The 25,016-nt window shown below is 34.7% G+C and overlaps 4 protein-coding genes across 9 annotated transcripts; all 4 read right to left on the reverse strand.

Annotated features, from left to right (window-relative positions):
• Positions 1-1,433: 1,433 nt before the first annotated feature.
• On the reverse strand, positions 1,434-3,194 carry LOC142548215 (protein FD-like). Its single transcript, XM_075656533.1, has 3 exons — positions 2,391-3,194; positions 1,875-1,956; positions 1,434-1,781 (listed from the first exon to the last, which is right to left on the reverse strand). The coding sequence occupies exons 1-3, from the start codon at positions 2,879-2,881 to the stop codon at positions 1,707-1,709; spliced, it is 648 nt and encodes a 215-aa protein (XP_075512648.1). The 5' UTR covers positions 2,882-3,194; the 3' UTR covers positions 1,434-1,706.
• Positions 3,195-6,170: 2,976 nt separating this feature from the next.
• LOC142549527 (la-related protein 1C-like) lies at positions 6,171-10,535 on the reverse strand. Of its 3 annotated transcripts, XR_012821217.1 has the most exons (7): positions 10,058-10,533; positions 9,334-9,883; positions 9,113-9,260; positions 8,923-9,013; positions 7,585-7,656; positions 6,805-7,118; positions 6,171-6,703 (listed from the first exon to the last, which is right to left on the reverse strand). XR_012821217.1 is itself a non-coding variant. In XM_075658508.1 (6 exons), exons 1-6 carry the CDS (start codon positions 10,301-10,303, stop codon positions 6,990-6,992), a joined length of 1,233 nt encoding a protein of 410 aa, XP_075514623.1. In that variant the 5' UTR covers positions 10,304-10,535; the 3' UTR covers positions 6,171-6,989. The 3 variants fall into 3 exon arrangements, 2 of the variants coding, with proteins under 2 accessions (XP_075514623.1, XP_075514622.1); XM_075658508.1 differs by having other exon boundaries at positions 6,171-7,118; positions 9,334-9,880; positions 10,058-10,535; XM_075658507.1 differs by having other exon boundaries at positions 6,171-7,118.
• A 3,860-nt stretch (positions 10,536-14,395) lies between these two features.
• On the reverse strand, positions 14,396-17,216 carry LOC142549528 (F-box protein At4g35930-like). 3 transcript variants are annotated; one of them, XM_075658512.1, is made up of 5 exons: positions 17,076-17,216; positions 16,316-16,755; positions 15,369-15,443; positions 15,167-15,276; positions 14,396-15,047 (listed from the first exon to the last, which is right to left on the reverse strand). In XM_075658512.1, the coding sequence occupies exons 2-5, from the start codon at positions 16,706-16,708 to the stop codon at positions 14,786-14,788; spliced, it is 840 nt and encodes a 279-aa protein (XP_075514627.1). In that variant the 5' UTR covers positions 16,709-16,755; positions 17,076-17,216; the 3' UTR covers positions 14,396-14,785. The 3 variants fall into 3 exon arrangements, with proteins under 3 accessions (XP_075514627.1, XP_075514626.1, XP_075514625.1); XM_075658511.1 differs by having other exon boundaries at positions 16,316-16,759; XM_075658510.1 differs by having other exon boundaries at positions 14,397-15,047; positions 16,316-16,764.
• Positions 17,217-20,280: 3,064 nt separating this feature from the next.
• On the reverse strand, positions 20,281-23,436 carry LOC142549531 (rac-like GTP-binding protein RHO1). 2 transcript variants are annotated; one of them, XM_075658517.1, is made up of 8 exons: positions 23,310-23,436; positions 22,871-23,144; positions 22,434-22,521; positions 22,193-22,302; positions 22,013-22,076; positions 21,057-21,121; positions 20,864-20,929; positions 20,281-20,760 (listed from the first exon to the last, which is right to left on the reverse strand). In XM_075658517.1, the coding sequence occupies exons 2-8, from the start codon at positions 22,967-22,969 to the stop codon at positions 20,659-20,661; spliced, it is 594 nt and encodes a 197-aa protein (XP_075514632.1). In that variant the 5' UTR covers positions 22,970-23,144; positions 23,310-23,436; the 3' UTR covers positions 20,281-20,658. The 2 variants fall into 2 exon arrangements, with proteins under 2 accessions (XP_075514632.1, XP_075514634.1); XM_075658519.1 differs by having other exon boundaries at positions 23,315-23,362.
• Positions 23,437-25,016: the final 1,580 nt, after the last annotated feature.

Below are 25,016 nucleotides of genomic sequence, written 5' to 3' on the forward strand. Positions count from 1 at the left end.
GACATTATCGAATTGTAGCTTTCTTTTTCCAACAGAGTTGTTAACCGCTGCCCGCATTGGTTCCCAAACATTTGGTAAAGAGGTCAAAAGAATAAGTTGCGAATCTCATCATCAAAATTAATTTCAACCGATGTTAGCTCAGAAAAAATTGTGTTGAAATCATTGATGTGTTTAGCCATCGAAGCACTCTTCTCCCATTTTCAAGTTGAATAACTTTTCCATGAGATGTACTTTGTTGTTTGCTAATGGTTTCTCGTACATGTCCAATAAAATGGACATAATCTCTTCTGTGGTTTGCGCTTCCGCCACGTTATTAGTCACATTCTTCGTTAGGGTCAACCGTATTACACATAACATCTGACAGTCAAGAAGCTCCCAGTCATCATCCTTCATCTTTTCCGGTTTCTTTTCTGATAGAGGTTGATGCAGTTCCTTACTGTATAAATAATCTCTAATCTCTAACCGCCAGAACGAAAAATCTTTTCCATCGAACTTGTTGATTCCCTGTCCCCATCCATCATCTCTCACTATCGCTTCTCTAAACTTAGCAAAAAATCTAAAAAATCTTTTATGATGTGCAAGATCAAACAAAGCTTCAACCACAGAGTATACTCAGAATTCTAAGAAATTTTACGACAAGGCTCTGATACCTGTTGTTGGGTAATTAAACCGAAGCGATAACGATCGTGATGATAAAAAAATGCCGAATAAAATAATCAGCAAGAACACAAGGATTTACGTGGTTCATCCAAGATAGACTACGTCCACGGAGCTACTGCAGATCTTTTATAACAGGAGAAATATTACAAGAAGTGTATAAAATAATACACTAAATATCTCACACTCCCAACCGAGTATAACCGAGAAAATATTTTCTCTAACTCACACAAGAGAACAAAAAAAACTTTCTTTTTGTCTTTGCTCTCTTTATTTTATGATGCTTAAAAAGCTTCTGATTGGGATGATTTTAAAGTGCAAATGATGCACTTATTTATAGCTATGATCCTCCCGTATGAACAAAAGGAATGCATTTCTTCTTCTGGAGGTTGCAACCAAGTTTGACGCTGTTTTTGTTGACAAATCCATGTGCAATCTTCTAATAATAAATAACGAAGGTAAGGGTGTTCATCGGTCGGTTCGTTTCGGTTTTCGAATTTTTTATTTCGATTTTTTCGGTTTTACAAATATATAATCCGATATCCGAACCATTTTTCTTCGGTTCGGTTCGGTTTAATACAGAAATGGTTCAATTATTTGGGTTGATTATTTCGGTTTTCAACTGGTTCCGTGCAGTTCCTAGACCTCAGGCACCAGAACCGGAGAACGTATGTAATTAAGATGGGGAGGAATAGTAGATGAATATCAGAAACTAGATTTTGCATTGATGGAGAAGAGACAAAGGTTGTTCCAATCCCTACACTGACATTGTACAATTATATTCCTTAGCCAATGAAATAAAGTTCCCCTCCCCCACCTACCCTCTGCAGCCAATAAAGCAACAAAATAAGTAGAATCCAAAAGCAAGATGAAAAAAAAGGTGGGGGGAACCCTCACCAACCCTACATCATCCTGCTTCCTTGGACTAACAAAAAGAAAGAAAAAAAAGAAAAAGCACTAAACTTTCAAACGGGCATCGGCCCTTTTTGCTAATAAACCCATACAGGTACAATTGCACAAATACAGTAGGTGAAATGAGGTTTCATTTCTCAAAATGGAGCAGTTGACGCCCTGTAGAGGGATTTCTTTTTGGAATGTCGGTGATACTCCGCGGCTTCATACCACTGCGAGATCAGCAGCTCAGAAACGGAACTAGACATATAATATATATATTGCAAAAAGGGAATGAGGAAACATATATATAGACAGGATTTAACCTGTTGCTGCTGTTTCTTGAGCCTAGCATTTTCTTCCATTAAATGGGCCACTTCTAGTTCCAACTCATTTGTATAAGCCTGTACGTTTTCATCAAAAAGGGGTGCAAGAACTTAGGTGTCATGAATTTATTAAGATTTCCCACTTTTACGTTACTATTTTAAACACATGAGCTTGGATCCTTCCCTTTATGCAGAGGACTGACTAGCTAGTTTTGGTAAGTTTGTAACAAAAGACTTTCTTCGTGCATCTGTGGCTTCACTTAATCAAGACTTGAAACTTACTCAAAAGGGAGAAATATTTTACTGTGTTGGACGACCAAAAGTAACAACAATACTAGTTCAAAAGTTGGAAATATTTTACATCCTTCCCACGTGTAGCGAGGAGACCATATATACATCAAAGTCTGGAACCAAGAATCTAAACCAGCTAATTTAATTTCCAGATCAGAAACTGAGTTCGGATATTTACCACTTTAATGCTTGGAAGATGACAGAGAAAGAAAGATACTTTCCTGTTTTCTAGCCCTTGAACGAGCAGCAGACTCACGGTTCTTGATCATACGCTTGTGGCGCCGGTCGCTGGAGTTCCTTTCCGATTCCGGGAACCTTTTCTTCCCCAAACCGGCGGCACTGTGGTAATCAGCTGGAACCAGATCATCAAACTGCGAGTTGGGAAGAGCGGCGTCTGAAATAATTTGCTGATCGGAAAGTGGGTTCCTAGTCTGATCACGACCGGAGCTCAAGGTGAGCGCAGCAGGAATTGGAAGCTGCGGCGGCGGTGGGACGGTAGGCCGCGTATCACTAGAAAAAAAGTCAAGAAGAACCATACCACGTGAAGAAGGGTGGTGGTACTGAAGAGAAGAAAGACTGATATCCTTCCACATATCCTCCATGTTCTTCTGCAACCTCGAGCTACAGCTGCTAGGAGCTTCATTATCAAGAATGGCGGCAAACGTGGAGTTAGGAGACGAAAAAGGGTTTTGATTCGAAGGAGTGGAAGTCCACATTTGTAGAGGCAGTGTAAATGGGATTTTGGGAGGCTGCGTGCTTGGGGTATTTTAGGATGGAAACATCCTCAAATCTCATTGGATTATGCAGACAGATTTAGGGGTTAGGACAGGACACGGGCGATTTAATGGTGAATTGTCATGTCCGAACGAAGTGTGTCAAAACAGACAGTACGAAAATGGGAGTTTTCTTTTCTCACCATCAAAAGCTCTGCTGACCAGTACTCCATTTCAGTGGACGAAGGTGGCAAGGTACCAGCACTCTCCAATCACATGAAATATTACACATTACTACCAAAGATATATTGACTCAAATAGTCATAATTCTTTAACTGGTTATTGGGTCGCTTAAAGGGTCGGCCAACAATCTTTTTACTAATGTAAATTTAAAAAAATAACCACCCAATTTGGCTTATATCGATTTTTAGTCATGTAAATAGTTAGAATTTGGTTTCAATATAATAAAGTTGATTTTTATTTTATATATATATATTGAAGAAACGAAAAAATTTACGTAAAGTTTGCCCAAATAAGTTAATTTCATAAGCTATCACCTGTGATAAGTTGTGCAACTACAAGAAGTAGTATTGTCTCTATATGGCAAGTTTACGCTCTGTCCTGTTTCTTTGTAACATACATGAGAATTCGAGTATCAATGGACGTTCGAAAATCTCTTAAACGTAGGATGAAAATCAACAAGGTGGGGGGAACTTGGAGCTGGACAAATTTCAAAGATGAAAAACTTCCTTCTTTTGTGGTATTATTGACCATGCAGATAAATTCTGCGAGAAATTCTTCGATTATCCAGATAAATCAGTAGTCATCAAGCTTTTTGGATATTGGCTTCGAGCACCTAATCGAAAGCCAACGCGGCATCATTATCGGGAAAAGAACACTGGAGACGACTTAGATGCTAGTATTATGGTTTTCTGGAAAGGAGTAGGACAAGACATTCTTGGGATAGTCCTCTTTATCTCGTTAGTGGTTTTAGAAAGTCCATTGAAGATTGTGGTTTGATCGTTGCATTCTATATAAGCTATTTCATGCTCCTAGCAAAATACTTGGATTCTCTTCTCATTCTCCGACACCAAATCATCTGCTTCGTGGGAAATATTTGTTTGCCGGTTGTTTGCCTTCTTGTATCTTTCTTGTTTCAGTTGACATACAAAAGCATGTGTAAATTTGTACATTATCAGTACATAACTCATTGTTCAAACAAATATTTGGAATTACTAGAACTCCTCCTTATAAGGCTGGTTAAAAAAAAATTTAAGTCTCTTATGAGACGGTCTCACGAATCTTTATCTGTGAGACGGGTCAATCCTACCGATATTCACAATAAAAAGTAATACACTTAGCTTAAAAAGTAATACCTTTTTCATGAATGACTCAAATAAAAGATTCGTCTCACAAAATACGACCCGTGAGACCGTCTCACACAAATTTTTGCCAAAATGTTGCAGAACTTGATTTATTATCCTTTCTTTTTAAAATTTAAATTGTTTCATTTTTGTTTCTAAATCTTCCAGAATTCAATCATTTTTGAAAAGTTAGGGTAAATATTGTTCTATATACCAATCCTGTGGACAACTATTCATATTTGAAGAAGTCTCCATATTTAGTTATTTTGTTGAACTGCAAAAATGATATTTGTCTCGGATGAACAAGTTAATATCTTTCTTTTAAGCAGTTCCATATTCTGAAGTATTCAAGGAAATATGGTAATCAAGGACTTCATCAGCATCATCTTTTCTTAACTCAAAATAGCAAGGGCAATATAGGTATTTCGCAAGCTACACAGCACAAGACCAAAATAATTCATCCATCCACGTTGATAGAACATGCCACCCACTCAACTCATTCACCTCTCTAGTCTAGAATAGTCGCAATATTTCACAATTCTTAAATCTAGAAAACAAGAAAGCCTTGATTTCAAGCCAACCACCAAAATGGGTTTCATGACTGGAAACGGAAAAAGTGTCTGGTCTCGAATCGTTGTGAAAAAACTTTTCCGACGCTCATCATCTGCCCATCATCATGAACACGAAAGCGATTCTAGTATTATGGTTGTCCACAACAACGATGGAAGATTCAGCAATGATTTGAACAGCAGTGCATATGAAGAGACTATGGGTACAGAGTTCTTGTCAAGAGAGGATATGGCTGCCATTACAATCCAAACATGCTTTAGGAGCCATCTTGTATATACTACTAATCCTCTTTCTTACTTACTTGCAACACACACACACATACATATAAACAAGAAATTTTACGGAAAATGCGAAATTGATCTTGTAAGTTGGCTTGATTGGAATTTGGTCATTTAAATTGTCAAAATAACTTAGCATTCTTTTGGATTATTATTTTTCACTAAAATATTGACATGTGTTCAAATATTACTAATATGATGCAAATCAACATTGAATATTGTTACTGAGACAATTTTTTTTATCATAAGTGCAAACCGTGCAAAGTTATTTACTAGTACATATTTTTTAAAAATCAGACAATCAAATTTGTATTTCGGTCGAATTCATGGACAAATATTGCTCTTTACCCTATATAACTAGTATGATAGCATAACGCATGTGTGTACACATTTGTACAGGCAAGAAAGGCATTCAGAGCGCTAAAAAGCCTGGTGAAGTTGCAAGCACTAGTTCGTGGGGTTATCGTGCGAAGGCAATCACGCATAGCCCTGCAATGCATGCACGCACTTGCCCGGCTGCACCTCACTATTCAAGCTCAAAAGCTTCTGCTAAACAACTAATCCAAGATGAGCCTAAATGGATGGTATATTTTTTATTTCTAGCTAATTCAATGTAAAGTGTTGTATGATTATCTCAAGGAAACGTTGCATGAATAAATGTTGTAAGATATTGTGATAAATTTTTTACAGATGGATTTGTTTACATACTTGACAAAATCTGTTGTATTTTCTTGGGAAAAAAAGTTTAATTGAGCCGGAATTTGTTTCATTATTAAGACTTTTTTTACTGTGGCTTTTCTTTCCTTGAATGGCTTTTCTTTCCTTGAATGTTCCAAGGATGTAAATGAATTAAATTGAGTAGAATGATAGTTATTTAATAATATTAGATTTCGAACTCCAATTTTGAAGGTCCAAAAATTAACTACTTGCACTTGATGTTCGGCTTCAGTCATATCTTGGGTTTGAAATTGATTTGCTTGGGCCAAGTTTTAATTATCAAATTTTATCTCACAAAGTTTTTAATTCCACTATGTTATAAAATAAAACAATTTGAACTCAAATTTTAGACAAAACAATATGTTGGAGCAACGTTTGAATTTGAGTTTGGTAAGATAATTTCAAATACAAATAGGCTTATACGAAAGCAAAAGATTGTGTATACTTATTGCTAGTGTCGGACACTACGAACACTATAGTATCTATCATCTATCAACCAAAAACCAGAAAAACAGACATATTAATATCCAACATTTCAATTTAAGATGTTTCTGGAAAACAAAATAGAAAGCAACTTTAAAAAAAAAGTTCAAGACACCGGACAAAGAAAGAAATGGATATCACGAATCCAACTAAATTCTCAATTACTTGCCAGAAAGACCCAGCGGTAGCTCATCATCATTCATATTAGTCGCCATGACCCACGACCGACACCGAACTGTATACTTGAAATATAGAGAAACAGCAGGCGGAAGTAATCCAAAATCTTCCGACAGCGGCTAAAGAAAGGTAGAACAGAACACCTTCGGACAAACCAAACGCGAACCAGGAGAAACCCGAAAGAAGAGTCTTCTTAACCATGACTTTTTTCAGTTTTTACTTATTGACTATTTAACCTGTTCAGCAAGAGAAGCCTCACGCAGATATCATTCTATGGTAAATCAGTGTCAAAAAATTCACTAACACCTGTAGGAAAAAAAACAATTTCCTGACTAACCTCGTAAACCTTCTCTATCCAAAAATCCATGATTGGGAGGAATAAAAAGTAGAAAACAAAAAAGCAGTGCCGATGTGCCAAGTTAGCCGTTGATGCCTTCACCACACAAGCTCGGTAAGCAGTCTAAATAACAGAGTTGTTCATATGTTCAAAGTCCCGGCCTGTGATAATAGTATCGCTAGAAACTACGTGGCTGTTTTTTCAAGTATATCCAGACTAGAATTATTGAGTGAGTGAGAACTCGATCCTGTAGGATACAGAATGGGTGGCATTATCCATCTCTTCCAATTACCCTTCCTCCTCACTTTTTCTCCCTGCAAGAATCAGAAACAGAAAAAAATCGCCTAGATGAGTCCAGCAATACCATCTAAAGTGCATGACGTGGGATGAAATGTCTATTAAATAGCCAAAGGATAACAAGTATATGGACATAAAGAACAAGTCGCTGGTAAGAATGAGAAAGCTGAAAGGAGGATATATTAGCAGAACACAGAAAAAATATCGCCTAGATGAGTTATAGTCCAGCAATGCCATCTAAAGTGCACGTTGTGGGATGAAATGTCTATTTAATAGCCAAAGGATAACAAGCATGTAGATATATAGAACAAGTCGCTGGGTGAGAATGAGAAAGCTGAAAGGAGGATATATTAACAGAATTTTCTCAATAGTTTATCACACACATTCTATTGTTTTTTCAGTAAAATTCTGGATTACGCTAATAGTAAGAGATTTAGTGTACGAAAAGTGGTATCATGAAGACCAAACACACATATCATTCACCTGTATTTCCACCACATTCGAAGCTCGTAAAGCATCCAGTATAAGTTGAACATTGTCTGCCAGCTCCCTAATCTGAAAAATTGTGAATGTATAAAATTAGTATTTATAGCTAAGTCTGAAACTCATCTTACTAGATGGCAAATCATTTAAAATGTTCGATATGATCAGCCATATAATATCCAGCTGCCTCTGACTGTCACTATGATAAGAGTTAAATGGAAGCACAAATAAAATAATGCAGTCGATTTGGTGTTTCAAATCATAGCAGGCAAGATTTTCAGCCAGATATAATTTTGATATGATTAGGCATCTCCGAATTCACTCCAAAGAAAACTTACAAGAATAACTAACCAGTCCAAGCAAGTTAATTCTTAAAATATTAACATTGTTACCTAATAAGTGTGTAACATGATTCTAACGTGCGTTCTTGGTAATACAAATTTACCATTAACATATCAATATAAATACTTTGATAAAACTTAAAAAAGTGTACTACGGTTGGAAATCGATAGTCATTTTACTTCATCCAAGAATGATGTCAGAAACCAAAACATTTCCAGATTTTCTAATCTGTTTCAGTTGAGATGAGTAACATCCTCAAGTTTTCAAACTGGTCATGATGGTTCCTCAAGACATAAGGTTTTCGATTTAACAATCATAATAAGAAGTATGATGACTGGAGTACATTATACCCAGCAGACCGAAGCATTTTCCATTTACCAGTTAATAATTTTTTTCATTTGTGTTCCATACCTTCAGGTTACCCATATATTGTCTGGTGTTTAAGCATTTGATAGACTATTACAGATGTGATATGCTAAAATCTTTTTAACTTCTTTTGCAATCTCATGTGCTTTATTTTTTACTTATAATCTCAAGCAGAAGCTCAACATGGAATATCATCACAACAATACCACCTTTGTCCGTACCCATTTTGAGGCGGACTTAAATAAGACAAGGCAAATCCTAAATGTAGTGCTCCCACCAAAATGATAAAAGTGTTTAGCCTACATGTGCCCAAGCTATGTAATCAATCAAATTGCCCAATACCTTAGAGTACTTACTAAAAGGAGATTGTCAAATGTCGCAATTATTTTTGAAAAAAACCACTAAAGAAGTAGTTGTTTCCTCATTCAATTATCTTACTTTTTATCCTATATTGGTCACTAAATTCCAGTAAAGAATCAAGCTTTTGATCTTCTCAACTTCTAATCCAAAGCCTCAAATTTTTTCTTCTATGTACCAACAATCAAAAAAGAAATGCAAGTCTATTTTTAGATTATATGGATAAACAAATAAGCGATAGCAGAAATTTTTTCATTAATTTGACCAGCTTACTTTCTTAAAGTTTGCTATTAGGTTAATGGGAACCCATCCATCCACGTCCATTTTCTGGCGCAAAAATGTGTCCTTCACCAAATTTTCATCACTGCAAGATATATGTAAATATCAAGACGTGAATACCATGTACAAACAGACAGCAATGAGTGGATGTATCATTAAGTACGCATAACAAAAAGCAGAATACCTAAAATAATAATCTATCTGGCTCACAATTTTGGAAGGTAAGTGAGGATCGGGTATGTGATAAAACATTGGTGCAAATTGAACCATAGGCATGTGCCCGAGTGAACCTGGGTGGGGTCCAGGAGCATAATACATAAAAGATGGCATATCTGCAAATTGAATCAAAATATCAGCACACAAGAAAATATATAGAAGCGAGAGTCTAAAAGAATCAAGCCTCACCATTGTAGAACACTGGAGGACCATAGGGCCGCACAGCCACAGGGGGCGGTGGAGGAGATATAATAGGAGCATTTGAAATTGGACCACGTATGAAAGGCCTAGAGGCGACTCTCTGCTGGGGTGCTCTGCTGCCAGAAGATCGATGGTTATTGCTCCAATCCTGCTTCCCACGTTCCTGGTCTCGTTTGCCACCATGGTTATGATTAAAAGAACCATTCCCTTGAAGTTGTGGTCCACTGTTATTCCTTCTAAAAGGACCACGCGGCTGGTGTGGCTCGTTCCCACAGTAAAATCCACCTCTCTGTGCAACATCCCTATGTGTGTTGCCCCTAGGAGAAACCCCCGCAGAGCTGCTGGATTTCACAGGATTAAACAGAGATGCTTCGACTACAGAACTGTGTGAATTAGGTGCTTGAGAAAAGCTGTCATTAGCTGTTATGTTGCTGCTGTGTCTCAAGCTGCCACCACCTCGCTCAATAGAGGTCTGGTGGCTAGGAGATTCATGGTTCAAAGAGTCTTCTAGTGAAGACGAAGAGCCAACAGACATCTTCTATTATTGACAAAAAGAAAACTTCTTAAGCATTCTAACTTCTGTAATCATTGAGTTCATAATAAAACTAGGAGCATATAATACCCAAGCAGCTAAGAACATCAGAACAAATAGATTAAAAATGGCTTAAAACATATAGTAACAAGGGAAACAACAATGACAAAAATAATAAACCTTAGACGGAGTGAGTGATCCATGAGAGAGTTCTTTAAGAGAATCGGTTGAAGAATCCGCACGAGCTGATTTGGTGAGAGCGGGCCAAGAATCTGCCCCCATCACCACACCAACCTCCGGAGCGACACCATTAGCGGGCTTGTTCCAAACCCGCTTCTTGGTCACACCATCATCCTCACCTACTTCACAAACGAAAATATCAGAAGCTATAAATCGCTCCCGCTCAGAATTAGAAGCAGTCGCCATTAAAAAGAACTAGGTTTATTCTTTATCGGAAATGTCAAACAACTATCACAACACCCAGAACGCAATCGCCGAATACAAAGAAACAAACGATCAATCGAATCGATTAGATAAAACCCAAAAAATTCCCCAAATCAAAGTCGTCCTCTCGTCTCTGCGAATATATACAGCGAAGCGATGAATCTGTTCCTTATGTTACAAGTCTGCGAAGATACGTATTTGACAGACATCGACGGTAAAGATAAGAGGTAAATCAGATTTCTTCTTTTTATCTATAATATAATATATTATCATTGTATTTTACAACTCAGTAAAAATCTAAAAACAAGATTTTTTTTAAAAAAAAAATCTAGAATATATAATGATTTACAGGATTTTCGTATTTTGTGAGACGTATCTTTTATTTGGGTTATTCATGAAAAAATATTACTTTTATGCTAATAGTATTACTTTTATTGTGAATATCGATATGATTGACACGTCTCATAGATAAAAATTTGTGAGACCGTCTCATAAAATACCTAATCTTTATCTAAAGATATTGTGTGTGTTTTCACTTTTTCAAAATCTTCGACTATTTGTTTTAAAATTTTGCATATAGTTCTACTCTTATTATAATTTATATTTATTTCAGATAATTTTACATTATTCACCACATTTTAAATTAACAATCCTTAATACTACATTAATTAATATAAATTCAAATATATAGATAAGGATTGAAATAAATTTGAGAATAAGAACATTAGGAGTTTATCCATCAATTTTAAAGTTGATTTCTATAGTGATTTTTATTTAATTACAAAGGACCTTTTTGTAAATTGACCTAAAAGTATTGAATTCAATTATAACAAGGTAAAAATTTGTGTGAGCCGATCTCACGGGTCGTATTTTTTGAGATGGATCTCTTATTTGGGTCATCCATGAATAAATATTATTCATTATGCTAAGAGTATTACTTTTTATTGTGAATATCGATAGATTTGTCCCGTCTCACAGATAAAAATTCGTGAGACCTTCTCACCTACTTGTTTAACAATACTTAAAAGTCATTATTACTGGTTTTAAATAATCTTATAAAAAAACACTCCTAAAAGCTTTACATTTTATATCAGTACCCAATAAATTATGAATTGATTGATTCAATTTTTAAAAAAAAAATAGTACAGAAAATACTCTACAAAAAAGCACTATAATGTATAAAGTTAAGCCTGCATCTTCTTGGAAAGTTGTTGGATACAATAATTGTTTTTGTTTGGTAGAGTGATCGAACCGTAGTGTTTGAGCTGTTATGCGGTTTAAAATATTTGAGTTGCACTATTACCACTGGCTATAATTTTTGGTAAAGCGGTAATCACTCGATCCTACAATTGGTATCAGAGCCAAGGTCATGGGTTCAATTCCAAATTGATTGCAAATAGTGCAATTATTGGGAGGGAAATTGTTGAGTGCAATAATTGTCCTTACTTGATAGAACGATCGAACCGTGGTTCTTGAGCTGCTGTGCGGTTTAAAAGATTTGAGTTGAACCATTACCACTAGCTATAGCTTTTGGTAAAGCGGTAAGCACTCGATCTTACAAAAGTACATCAAATTGCTGACGCTACATTTCAATGATTTGGTCGGGTGAGTGAGTTGCATAATAAGAAAAATGATCTCGGATGGAGTTAGCATTAGCGCAAATACATAATAAGATTGATTTTTAAGATGATATGAAACAACAGCAACAATAAGACATTTTCATTTTCTTACTCATAATATCTCGACTCATTGTGTGACACCCTAAACGCATCAGTCTACTTATATATTCGTGTATTTCACAGTGAAATGAAGGTTTTGGCCCTAAAATTAAAATTGTTGGGCCCAAAGAAATAGGAAGTCAAGGCAAAAAAAAAAAAAAAAAAACCAACAATGGGTGGCTGGCCCATTAGGGCAAAAGTAGCTACTTTGTGAAGGGTTGACTAAGTCGTGGGCTCACAACCAGCCACCAATTCACGTACAACAATGAACAACGTAGGAAAACATAGGGAGACAAGTTATTAAACAAAAAAGGAGGAAGAAACAAAAGAGAAAAGTATATTATTGATTTCAGAAAAATTTTATGATTTTTTTTTTTCGATCTCATATTCTAATCTAGAGTTCTAGATTCCGGTGTTTATTTCTATCTTTTAAGCTTGTAAAATGTTGATTTTCATTCTTAATGGAATAACAATTTGTTCATACCATTCTAAGAATTCCTTTTGTGTTTCCAAGTTTTTCTTGCAAATTTGTTTGTTTTATTTTCACTAAATCAAGGACAATATAACTTACATTCAAATCGGGATTCATTATCGTTTAGAAGTTAGATTTGTATTTCTTTTCATTTTTATTTTAATTTTGATACATGTTTTATGTCTGACACGGCCACACAAAACTTCAGAAAAAAACATAAGTTTTATAAAACATATAAATACATCATATAAATGCTTGTCATTGATTAAATTTTCGATGGAGTTTTGTTGGTAAGATTTAGCGTTTTCCACCTGGTTTTATCACCGGATAACATCTTAATGGTCGAGAGGTCGGCTTCGAGTTGACGATGTCCTCACATACCAACACGAGGATTTACAGTGTGTGTTTGTGTTCTAACTCACATGCTCATTCATCCCAAAATCGTTTCACTCACACGCTTCCTGGAAACACTTCCTAAGTTATGGGCTTCCGAAAAAAATGCACGTTGTTGGTATGAGTATTACATATCAAATCTTTTGAGCTTTCTCTATTTTGGTGTGGGATCCGAAGTAGTTCATTCATATTTAATTCGTCTAAAAGCTTGGTCAAGAGTGACAGTTTATACATGCTATCTTTTACAATCACTCCCCATCGCCATCAGTCCCGAGACTCACATACCCAACAGTAGCAATATATATAGCTCAAGTTCAATCCGAACTTTAGCCATAAAATTCGAGCTCGACTCGTTTTGAAAACATTAAACTCGTGAATAGCTCGAGCTTAATTCGTTAATAGTTCATTTATCATGTTTAACTCGAATTTGGATCATTAAGCAAGCTTGTCAAGCATATAATTAAGCTCAAGTTTGAATTTAATTCGAGCACGTTAAAAATATGATCAAGTTGGAGCATATAATATAATGTATCTCTATTAATTAATTCTAAACTAAGACATAAAATAGTAAATCCATTCACAAATAACCAAAACGACAAACTTAACAACTAAAACACATAAACTCAATAAATCATTGAACATTACAAAATACATCTAGAAATAACAATTAATTATACTGTATTTAAAATATTAAATTCTAAAATGTCTTTGTTGTAGCAAATTTATCAATTTCAAATAGTTTGCTGTAAATGGTCCTTAAATCATTTTAAGATTTGGTTTCATAATTCATTTGATTAATGATAAGTCTAATTTTATTATTCTACAATTATGAAATTATATTAGTATTCTATAAACTATCTTGATTATATATAATTATTTAATTAATTTTTCAAGACATGTCAATGCGACATTATCAATATTATGCTACTTTTGAAAAGAATGTTTCGACATAATATGTACAAATTTATTCAAATTTGCAATCGACTTAATAGTACAAATTCATATTATTTAAATAATTCGGTCCTTTTAAATGAATTAATTGGTACTTTTTATTTGAGTTCTACTTATTTATCATGCTAATTTTTTTAATAATATTTTGGCGTAAAATTTTAGAAATTTACTCAACCTACGGCCTACATATGACTTCGTGATGTAAATTTTGGGTGAAAAAATAAGTTAGTGTATTTCTATAATGTTATTCTATTTATTGTATTTTAAAGATAAGTTAATATTTTGATATGTTAATTAAATTCAAAAATTCAGTTGATGCTAAGTAATGTAATTTATCTTTCTTTCCACAAAATCTTATGTTCAAATAATCAAATCCTTCCAAATGCGAGCTATATCTGTGAACATGTTCGTGAATACTAAACGAACCAAATTCACGCTAATACACGCGACTTATATAAACAAGCCAAGCTCCAAGCTCGCGACCAAATATCTTTAAACTCAACTTTGACCCCATAAAAATAATAAACGATCTCAAATGAATTTTTTTATCGAACCCACCTCGCTTAGTTCATTTACATTCATACCTACCATCCTTCGCCTACTTCTTTGTACATACATTTTATCGTCCACTACTTAAATACTTGAAAACCCAAAATAAATTATCAAAAACTAAAACCCAAAAATACTGTACATATTACTAATACTTATGTATTACACTACTCACTTCGAGAACAACCAAATACTAATTATCAGTCTAATCGTAACAGAATCTTTAGGCCCCAAAATTCACAAGCACCTAAATTGACTGCAAAAATTTCGCCAGGACTACACAAATATCCAGAAACTATACCAAAAGGAAGCATGCCAATGTTCTTGCTATACAAAAATGGAACAAAAGATATAACAAAAAAAAAAAAACCATAGCAAAAATCAAAGAAGATTGTTTTGCGCAACGGCTTGACACAGTTCATCCTCATAAAAGAGGGCTCTATTAGAAGCCAAGGATTTGCAGACAGGTTTCGGCAAAAGTGACGGCACCAAGCATTTTGAAGAAAATGAGGATCCTTGGAAGAGAACAGCAGCAATTTGGCGCATCTCGGTGCATTTTAGACGAGAAGGGGGACGAGGACCGTGCTTAGGTGCCTTGGGTGTGTGAGGGCTGCCAATCCACATTCCTTTTCCACCTCCCTTGCTGCAAATGGTTCCAATATGTTACAACTTTTGATATTTAGAGTAGACTTCTTAAAGGGAATCAAAATACTACCCGTTTACCATGACTGATTAAATAAAAAGGAAAAAAGAAACACTAACCTCACAAAGGGCCAATGATCAGTCGGTAGTGGAGTCGTTATTTTTAGCATCTCTTGCCTTGCTCTATCTGGAGTGGTGTAATTAAAGTGGAATTGCCTCGCTATAACGACCTGGACCATTCAAATCATTAAATAGATGGCGTCGTGTTACTTTAAATATACAGTGGCAGATAAATAACAAAGTATTACGGAACAGAACTTACCGCCTTCCTAATTTTTTCAGAGACATGGAAAACTGCCCTTAGTTGATCATGGTGGAGGTTACAAAGTATTTTGACCTTCATGATATAATATATTAGTTAAATATAAATCCTTGGAAATTAAGAAACAAATGTCAGAAACAATAAAATTACAACATGTATCCAAATGTATGAGAGTAAAGATATCAATTTGCTTCGACGTGTCTTTAGTGAGAAGAGTTTCAGTATTGCAGTGTTCTTTTACTTTGTAATTTCAGATTTTTCATAGAGTCAACAAACACTAGTGGTGATAAGAAAACGTTCTGGAGCAGAGAAAGGAGATTCCAAATATGTCTTGTTAAACAAATACATAAATTCCTCCGAGGTCAGGGTAACAGGCAATATATGTTTTTATTAACACGCCAATCAGAACATGATTTTCAGAACTCATAAGTATTTATTAGTTGTGATCAATGAAATATTATCACATTTGGAGGTACATTTGCAAATCTGTTTAAGAAAATATGTACATCAGAATTTAGGGTCGTAAAAGCAATCACAAGACAACGTTTTTTAAAAATAGCATTTCATACAAAACAATATCTTTATCAAAGTGCAGCATTCTATAAAATAGAGCCAAAAGAATCAGCAAGTTCGCAACTTTTGCCTTCTAAGTGGAATTACATGACAAGCAACAATTGTCCAAGATATCTGCGTGCAAGGGTGAAGAAATTGGAAACTAGTCTAACAGCAAATAAATAGAAAAAAAAAAAAGCCATTTTATCCTTCATAAGAACATGAAAAGACTCGTGTTTCCATGACCAATGTTCAAACAAAGACAATGAGTCTAACTGTTACTACAACATATAGACCAGTCAGAATCAGCCAGAACAGTGAAACCTACAATGTTGAATATTTGCACAATGCGCACAAGTAGTATTGTTAAGCTAAAGAGTGAAGTTATACGAAACCAGTAAATCAATTGGAAGAGACTCCAGCCTTGACTCAAAAACACGTTCTTCGGCACAAGGTGTCTTTGGAGTTCGCTGTAAATTATTCTGATTAAGCACATCACTATGCCCATTTCCAGGAGCGAACTCGAACCTCTCGGGTGACAAAATTTCGGGGCTTTTATCAATGTCCTTATTTAGAAAAATATCGGCATCATCACTTCCGGTATGCTTGGAATCTACAATCCCGACTCTTTTCTTCCCAAGGTCCATACACGACTTAGAAGCTGATGCCTTGCTATTTCTAAGCTGGGCAAGAGCCCCAGGCTTCAAATACTTATTGTTTGAATTTTTCGACTTTCTTTTGTGTCTCCCACTTCTGGACTGCCTTTCATTTGGCGACACCTTCCCCATTGCCTGAATCTCTTACTTCTCAAGAGGAAACGTGATAACTCTCAAATCTGTCTTACCTTTCAACGAACAACCATTTGCAAACCAAAGTCAGCATCACTTGAATAACCGATCAAAAATCAAATTCTGAGACCCACCCATTTCAGCTAATCGTTTTCTTCATCAAAGTAGACATTAATCAGCAGAAAAAAAACTATACATCCTATAAAGTCATTTCCACATGACAAACACAAACAAATCAGACAAAAACATCACATAATCACCAAAACCCTGAATATCTAAGAACACAACAAAGGCCAATCAAACAAACTCTATCAAGCAACAACAAAAAAAAGAACAAGAAGAAAAATTGAGATTTCAGGTAACAAACCTTCGCTAATCCTTCCGAAAACAAAGCCATGAGCGTAAACCAAAGAAAAATCAATAACAAAAAGAATATTTAAGGAGGAGAGTGGAGGGAAATGAGAGAAACGTAAGCAGGTAGGGTTTTGTCTCCCGTTTTTGAGGGGAAATTTTGAAATTTATCTATGCCGCCATTTTTTTGAGGAACAGTAACCCATATTGGCAATAACTACATTGCAAGACACGTGCCATATTTTTATTGGTGGGTGTCTGTGTGGGGCTCATCTGCTATTTATTTAATATTATTCTATTTGCGGAAATTACGGAGGCCAAAATCTATTTCATATCAATTGTATTTTATTTTTCATTTGCAACATAAATATGTGGCGGTTGTTATTTTAACCAGGATGAGAATTGAAAAGGATGTGGTAATTTTTCATGAAAAGTTAACCAAGATGTGGAAATGGTTTAGTCAGATTTAGGAATTTAATTTTGATACGAGAGTAGGTCTCTTGTGAGACGATCTCACGAATCTTTATATGTGAGACAAGCCAACCCTACCGATATTCACAATAAAAAGTAATACTGTTAGCATAAAAAGTAATAATTTTTTTATGGATGACCCAAATAAAAGATTCGTCTCACAAAATACGACTTGTGAGACGTTTCACACAAGTTTTTACCTTGATTATGATGTATATATACACTCCACTGTACACATTTATGTGAGTATTGATGATGTGTCACTCACTTATCACATCCAATAGATGAATGTCACCTCGTCGATGCTCACATAAGTGTTCATGATATATATATATATATATATATATATATATATATATATATTTATATATTAGTTCATAAATGTGCCCATTTTGTGCTTGCGCTGACGTGCCAATCACTTAGTGGACGCGACGAAGCACATGAAAATTATATGATCACTCGCCTCAGTAGTTGATACAAAGATATATACGGTTGTCGGACAATATATCAAAATTTTATATATTACTATCTTAATTCTTATTATCTTACTATTTAATTAAAGACGAGACTATCATACTAACTCACTTCTAATTAATTTGATGAATTCTTATTTAAAATTACAATTATATCTCAATATATAATTTATTGATGATTCTTTTCCTAAATAATATTTCTTTTTAAATCTTTAATCTTATCTTTATCTGTTTTTGAGAAAAAAAATCAATTATCTCTTTAGCTATAAAAAATTTAAATTTTTCTATAGTCTATCACTCCTAATTAAAAATATGTAAAATCATTAGTATGAAAATAACATAAATATCAAGTTTTGAATAAATAGTTCGACTGTACAAGGTTGCGTGCAAAGGGACACTAGTATATATATGAAGATATACTTGTAATTTCATTGTGCCTTCACCATCAATTTATCTATGAGTTTCTAATTTAATAATATAGAATGAATAGATGGATGAGATGAAATAATTTTTTTCCCTCGAATTTGGAAGGAGTTAAAGTTTATTTTTTCCTAAAAAAAAGCTGGAAGAAGTTAAAGGTTGGATGAATTAATTTGAAGCATGTAAAAGAAGTTGGAAAATATAGTGGAAATGTATTTATTAGGAAGAGCACTGAATAACTGATGGGAAATTTGTGTGCATAATATATGATTTAGCAAAACGATTATAAACTAATTGTTTGAGTTGTCATGAAATTTTAAAATTTTAAATGACTGAATATGACTATATTATTTTTTGTGCAGCCAAAAACATTGATGGGGTACAAAAACTTAATATCTAATAACGAGTTCAATATCTCGTGGACTGAGTAAAAACATTCAACTTCGAAGAGGAGAATAATTTATATTTTCAACACAGAGATCATTACATAATTAACCATTATGAAATTCCGAGATTTCTGAAAATCTTTATGAAAAGATTATGAGTTAATAGGTCATCGCAATTTCAAATATTGAGCATACACACCGTATCTCAAGCTTTCATTTTGTCAAATTAAATCACTTAATATTGAAATCGCCCCTCCCCTAAATCGGACATTTAAATTGAGCAACTTCATTATTGAATGTTAGATACCGACAATTTTATTATAGTGTTTAGCTCGATCGAGGGTTTCATGTCGAGAAAGAAAAATATATCAGGTGAAAAGGATGATGGCTTCTCAATACTGGTATTTGGGGCATTTTAGACATTTATTCTCGTTAAAAGCATGGTCATTTGCAATAATCAGTGCGTGGGGTACAAAACTTACGGGCAAGGATGCGTGTACTCAAGATTTGAAATCACGTAGAGTTATTAGCTCAATTTTTTTGGGAGTTTTTCAATAACTTTGAGATTTTATATGAGTGGTGTATGCAATTTTTCGTTTAACAAATACAATCTTAACGAAGAAAAACTCACAAGGGCAAGATGCATGGCAGGGCATTAAGAATTTGGAATTTTTTCTTGAACATAAGAATTGGAGAAATTGAATATACTCTCTATGAAATCATGATACTGCGGATAACCTTTCATGTATTGTCTATATACTCTTTGAGTTTTCAAATCATGAACACACACATATATATATGAAAATACGTATTAACAAAGATGTGTATACTCAATATTTGAAAACATGATATTGTGTGTGCTCAATATTTAAAAACACGAGAAATTAATATATTATTTTTATGGGAGTTTTCAACAACTTAGAGATTTCACGATACTACGTGCAATTTCCCATTAAAATTTGATAAGAAATCTTGATGGTAGAAGCTATATCTATTGAAATTCAAAAACCGAATGACGAATTCTGTCACACACACACACACATAAAGATTATTGTAAAATTAAAATATATGACAGCAAAAACTGTTCTTAAAATTGAAAAGTCAGTTCTTTCAAAAAAAAGGAAAAAAATTGAAAAGTAAGGATCAAATATGTAAAGGGTAAATACAAGGGACCACGTGTTTGGGAATTAGGTATAATCATCCTGAACATTTAATCAAATATTATTTTGACATCTTAGAAACCGACGAAATTGTGACGAAATTGATTCTAAATAGATGTGGACTCTCCTTGTTTGTTTGTTTGTTTTTGTTTTATTGTTTTTTTTTTTACAAAGAAAGTTGTTGTGATCCACCAAGAATCTTATCCGGCCAAACTTTATTCTGTTTTCAAGAAAAGAAACATGTTGGCCAATGAATGTATAAAGAAAGTATTGTATAGCCCGGCATCTTAGTACCTAGGAAATATTTATAATGTCAGATAATACCGAGTGGATAGCATGTCAAGCACTGGTTAAGTGGTCGGCATGATCATACTGAAAATTACAACACACAAATTTTCAATAAATAAAAGGTGAACTAAACCGAAGAAGGACGAATGGAAAAACAATTAATATTAACCACCAACTTAACAATTTTTTTGGTCTAGTTAACAAGATAAAAAAATAAATCAAAACAGAATGGGTAAGTGACTAGATACGACTTAACGATTCGGGATTCGATATGAGTTGCTAGAAGTTGGAGCAAGCGGAGGAAGGCAACGGTTCCTCCTTTGACGGAGGAAAAAGCAAATGAAGTTGATGGAGGAGAAACAATTGGCAGGCTATTGTCCTTATTGTGTGCCTAATGCTGATCACAATATAGAACAGGCCTTTTGAGCCTTGCTCTTCTTTTTCTTTTGCTTGGGTGGCTGGAGCACGACTTTGATAGCAGCATCGAAAACTGCTTTAACATTCTGTTGGAAAAACATAATAGGATAAACGAGTGCAACGTGTTCAAAGAGTGATGGTACCGGTAAAATAAAAACAGGAAAGTTGTGCATTGAATCTTGAGTATACCTGTTGTGTTTTTGAACTACATTCGATGTAAGCTGGAGAACCAATCATCTTTCTCAGCTCCTCCCCCTGCAAGTTTGAAATATGGCATTATAATGTTCAGAAATGGGAGGGAAGAAACATAATTTGAGTCTTTTTTGTTTCAAACAAATCAAGAAAGAAGATGGCAAAGAGAGCGACATAGGTATACTCTCACCTGTACTGTAGTGATGGGTACAGCGCCTGGATGATCAACGAAGAACTGCTTGTCATCCCGAAGATCTGAATCCGACAAAATTACTCAAGAATCAACAAATAAATATATTCATTTAAATTACAAGCAACTTCCATTTTGAACAAGTAAAACAACAGTGCCATCAGAGAATTCTATGATTGATTGTCTTACAACATAGATCATAAAACACCATTTGCATCTAGGTTAATCATCCTCGACCTTTTCAACTAGATGTGTAGAGACATGTAAAGATGAGAAAAACAATTCAATGAGAAAAAAAAGTCGAAGTAGTCTTTTGTAATTTCAACAACTAAACTATTAGCACAAATACTTCTTCTTATAGTGTCCTACAGACTCATTCAGACGAGAAATCGTAAACAAAACCAAAAGCATATGTAGAGATCATAGAAAGAGGTAACAAAAAGGAACCCCAAGCACAAAATTGTCAAAAAACGACGAAGACAGCATCCTAGGCAGCACTGACAGACCTCCCATAATTCTAATCAAGCTGTTTTCTTCTATACTCAACTTAATCAGAGGGGAGATTTTTTAAAAAAACTAAGCACTACGGATGGAAACATGCTATTTTGAAATTTTTAAAAGACCAAAAGGAGGCTAAAATCTGAACCTGTGACCAAAACTGAAACATCACAAAAAACACTTACAGAAGTAATGAAAATGACAGAGCCGAACCACTTACCCGTTTTCAGTAAATTAATTTCCGATGAATATTACTTATCACAAATGAAAGTACTTACGAGAAATGCGAGATAACCTTTAGTCCTATAGCTAAAGCATCGCAGCAACAGATCTACAACTAATTACACCTACAAATTATGTCTACAACAGCGTCTCTGTCCATTTTTATTCATTTATAATTATAAATATTGGTATTGTCTGACTGAGGCAGAGAAGATAGATAAACCAAGAAACCTCACCTAGTTTTGTACCCACGAGAACGATAGGGACACCAGGCGCATAATGTTTCAATTCGGGAATCCACTGGAGAAAAAATTAATAGAATGATCTCAGCAAGCCAACAAAACTGAAGCACGTAAAAGTAAAAAGTAGAAAAGTAGATAGAGTAAAGTAAACTTTGGAGAAATTTGATCCATTACCTTCTTGGAAACATTTTCGTAGCTGGCCTTGCTAATGAGAGAGAATGCTAAAATGAAAACATCAGCGCCACGATAACTCAAAGGTCTTAATCTGTTATAGTCTTCCTGTCCTGTTTGATAAAATGAAAATTGTAGGCTCATAAATTATAAAAGGGATAATTTACACATAACAAGGCGTCAAGCCCTTCTATAAGAAGATTTTGGAAGAATAGTTCTCAAGAAAGATATATCTAGTAATTACCTGCAGTATCCCAGAGGCCTAGGTTAACGGTGCTTCCATTGACGACCACATTTGCACTGAAATTGTCGAATACCGTTGGCACATAATCCTGTTTGATTTAAATTTAAATAATAAAATAAACACGTTACTCAGGTCGCAAGTCATACATAAAAAAATGTTCTTTTCCCTCTATCTGAAATAAACTATGTACGAAAATACCAACAATCAACATTCAATCAAAACAGATCTGAGGTTCTTTTTTGAAGATTTGGCAAAGAAATTACTCAACAAGATGCAACGCCACGAGTAAGCAGATATCTATCCTTTCCATCAATAGACACAAGAAATGGCCATGCAAGCTCATATTTTTCTCTTCCCATTTCACCAACTTCTCAAGATTTAACGAATGCACACAAACGCGCACACACATGAAAGTATCAAGAAAAAGATGTACATACCGTGGGGAAGGTATTACTGGTGTAGGAAATCAAGAGACAGGTCTTGCCAACGGCACCATCGCCCACCGTCACACACTTGATGAATCTCGAGGCACTCATTCTTCAGATGAAGAAAATCGCAACACTTTTTTTCACACACCCCACACACACACACTATCCACGTCTCAGATCTTCTCCAGAAGACCTGATGTAGCACACAAATATAAATTTACGCCCAATCACACATAATAAAAGAACACAAAAATTCTCAAGCTCCTCCGTTAATCGAAAAAACCTGTCAATACACCGAGAAAACAGTCAAATCCAAACCCTAACCCTAAAATTGCAAGAATGCGAGGAAGAGAACATGGGGGATCGAGATCCAGAGAGAGAAAATGCTGTTTCAATGGAAGTGAGAGAATTGAAAATGGGGAGAGAAATCATTACGCAAAATGCCTACCTTACTTTGGCCGGGAAACGCTGCCATTGAGTCGTTCTCCATTTTTTCTAATTTCTACAGTCTCTCTCCGATCCGATTTTCTAGCAGAGACGAAATATATCATTGGGCCGCTGGACCTGGAATAAACGGGCCTGCAGTTGGTTGGGTCTCTACAGGGTAGGAGTCAAATAATTTTGTATTTATTTTTAATTGGGAAGATGTTTTTTTTTTATCTTCCGATTTTAATTCGTAAACCGTCTCAAATATGAAATCTTGGCGAAATAAATTTTTTTTGCACCTAGCGGAGATGATATCTTGTCAAAACTTGCATAACCACCATGTTCCGATTTGGATTTATGTGAAATGGATGCGAGCACAAATTTCGAATGGAGAGTTTGAGAAATTCATATTCTTTGCCTGGGCAATCTGGAAAGAAAAACAGAAACTTCTACACGACAATGGCAGAACCGCGATGGCGGAGAGTGTAGCTAGTATACTCAGCGCTGCTCTCGAACTTTCGTGCAGCAAGATTGGCAGAGAAGCATGCATAAGCTCATGGCCAAGAAGAGTTGGAAAAAATCAGACAGTAGCGCTTTCCAGCTAAATGTAGATGCATGTGTTAATGAGAGATTGAATCACTACAGCGTGGGTGGAGTACTGTGATACAAGAGAGGTAGACTTCTACTGACATTTGGGAAGAAAATCAGTCAACCCATATCGGTGGTCCATGGAGATTTATTAGCCGCCAGGGAAGAGGTCAGTCTGCTGTATAAGAAGAATTTTGTGGATGTTCCAGTAGCAACAGATTCCCCGTTGGAGTGCAAGCAGTCAAATTCTCAGAGGAAGACTTTGGTAACGTCGGGAAGTACGCACTAGAAATTAGTAAAAATTTGAAGATACCATTGATATCATAGGATATTCATGAATTTAGAACGACTAACACAACGTTTGGTTGAAATGATATGACAAATGAAATGATTAATACCAAAATGATTAAGTATATGATATACCAAGATTTGTATGGTTTGTTTATATCCTTTGTTGTGTTTGGTGAGATTTTTAAGGGTGTGACTGAGAAACTATTCCAATGTGTACTACCAAAAATACCCTTTGCTATATTATCAAAGTTTTTAATTTCATACCTATTTCATCTACCCCACATTTCATCCGCACATTCTCGCAAGAAAACCCTAGCCGTCAACACTGTGCATCGAACTACGAATTTCTGTCAAAAATGTGTGGATCTTGATGTGTTTACTGTGAATCCGACATGTGAAGGATTTAAAATTGACTCTGCAGGTTTTCATTCGGGCGACATGGCGAGAAAATGTAACTGAGTACATATTGCGTAGCAGGAAAATCGATGTTATTTTATTTTTTAGGTACAGCAAATGCAAATTTACCCATGGATTAATAGATAATTCATTATGGGGGCTATTTTAAGGAGGAACCAAGAAAAAAATAGATGTTTTCCCTACTAAAATTATATATATATATTTTAATTGGGTTTACAGGATTTTGATTTACCAAATTTTTATTAAAGTGTTAAGGATAATATATATATATATATATATATATATATATATATATATATATATATATAAATTGAAATCTATTAATTTTTAATTTCATATAGATTCACACTAAGTATTAAAATCAATTTATCGGTATTTTATTTTTTGTTTAGAAGAATGTTTATTATACAAATATCTCAACTAAAAATTCGAT

This window comes from Primulina tabacum, chromosome 6 (assembly GCF_025594145.1).
Source record: "Primulina tabacum isolate GXHZ01 chromosome 6, ASM2559414v2, whole genome shotgun sequence".
Classification (NCBI taxonomy): Eukaryota; Viridiplantae; Streptophyta; class Magnoliopsida; order Lamiales; family Gesneriaceae; genus Primulina; species Primulina tabacum.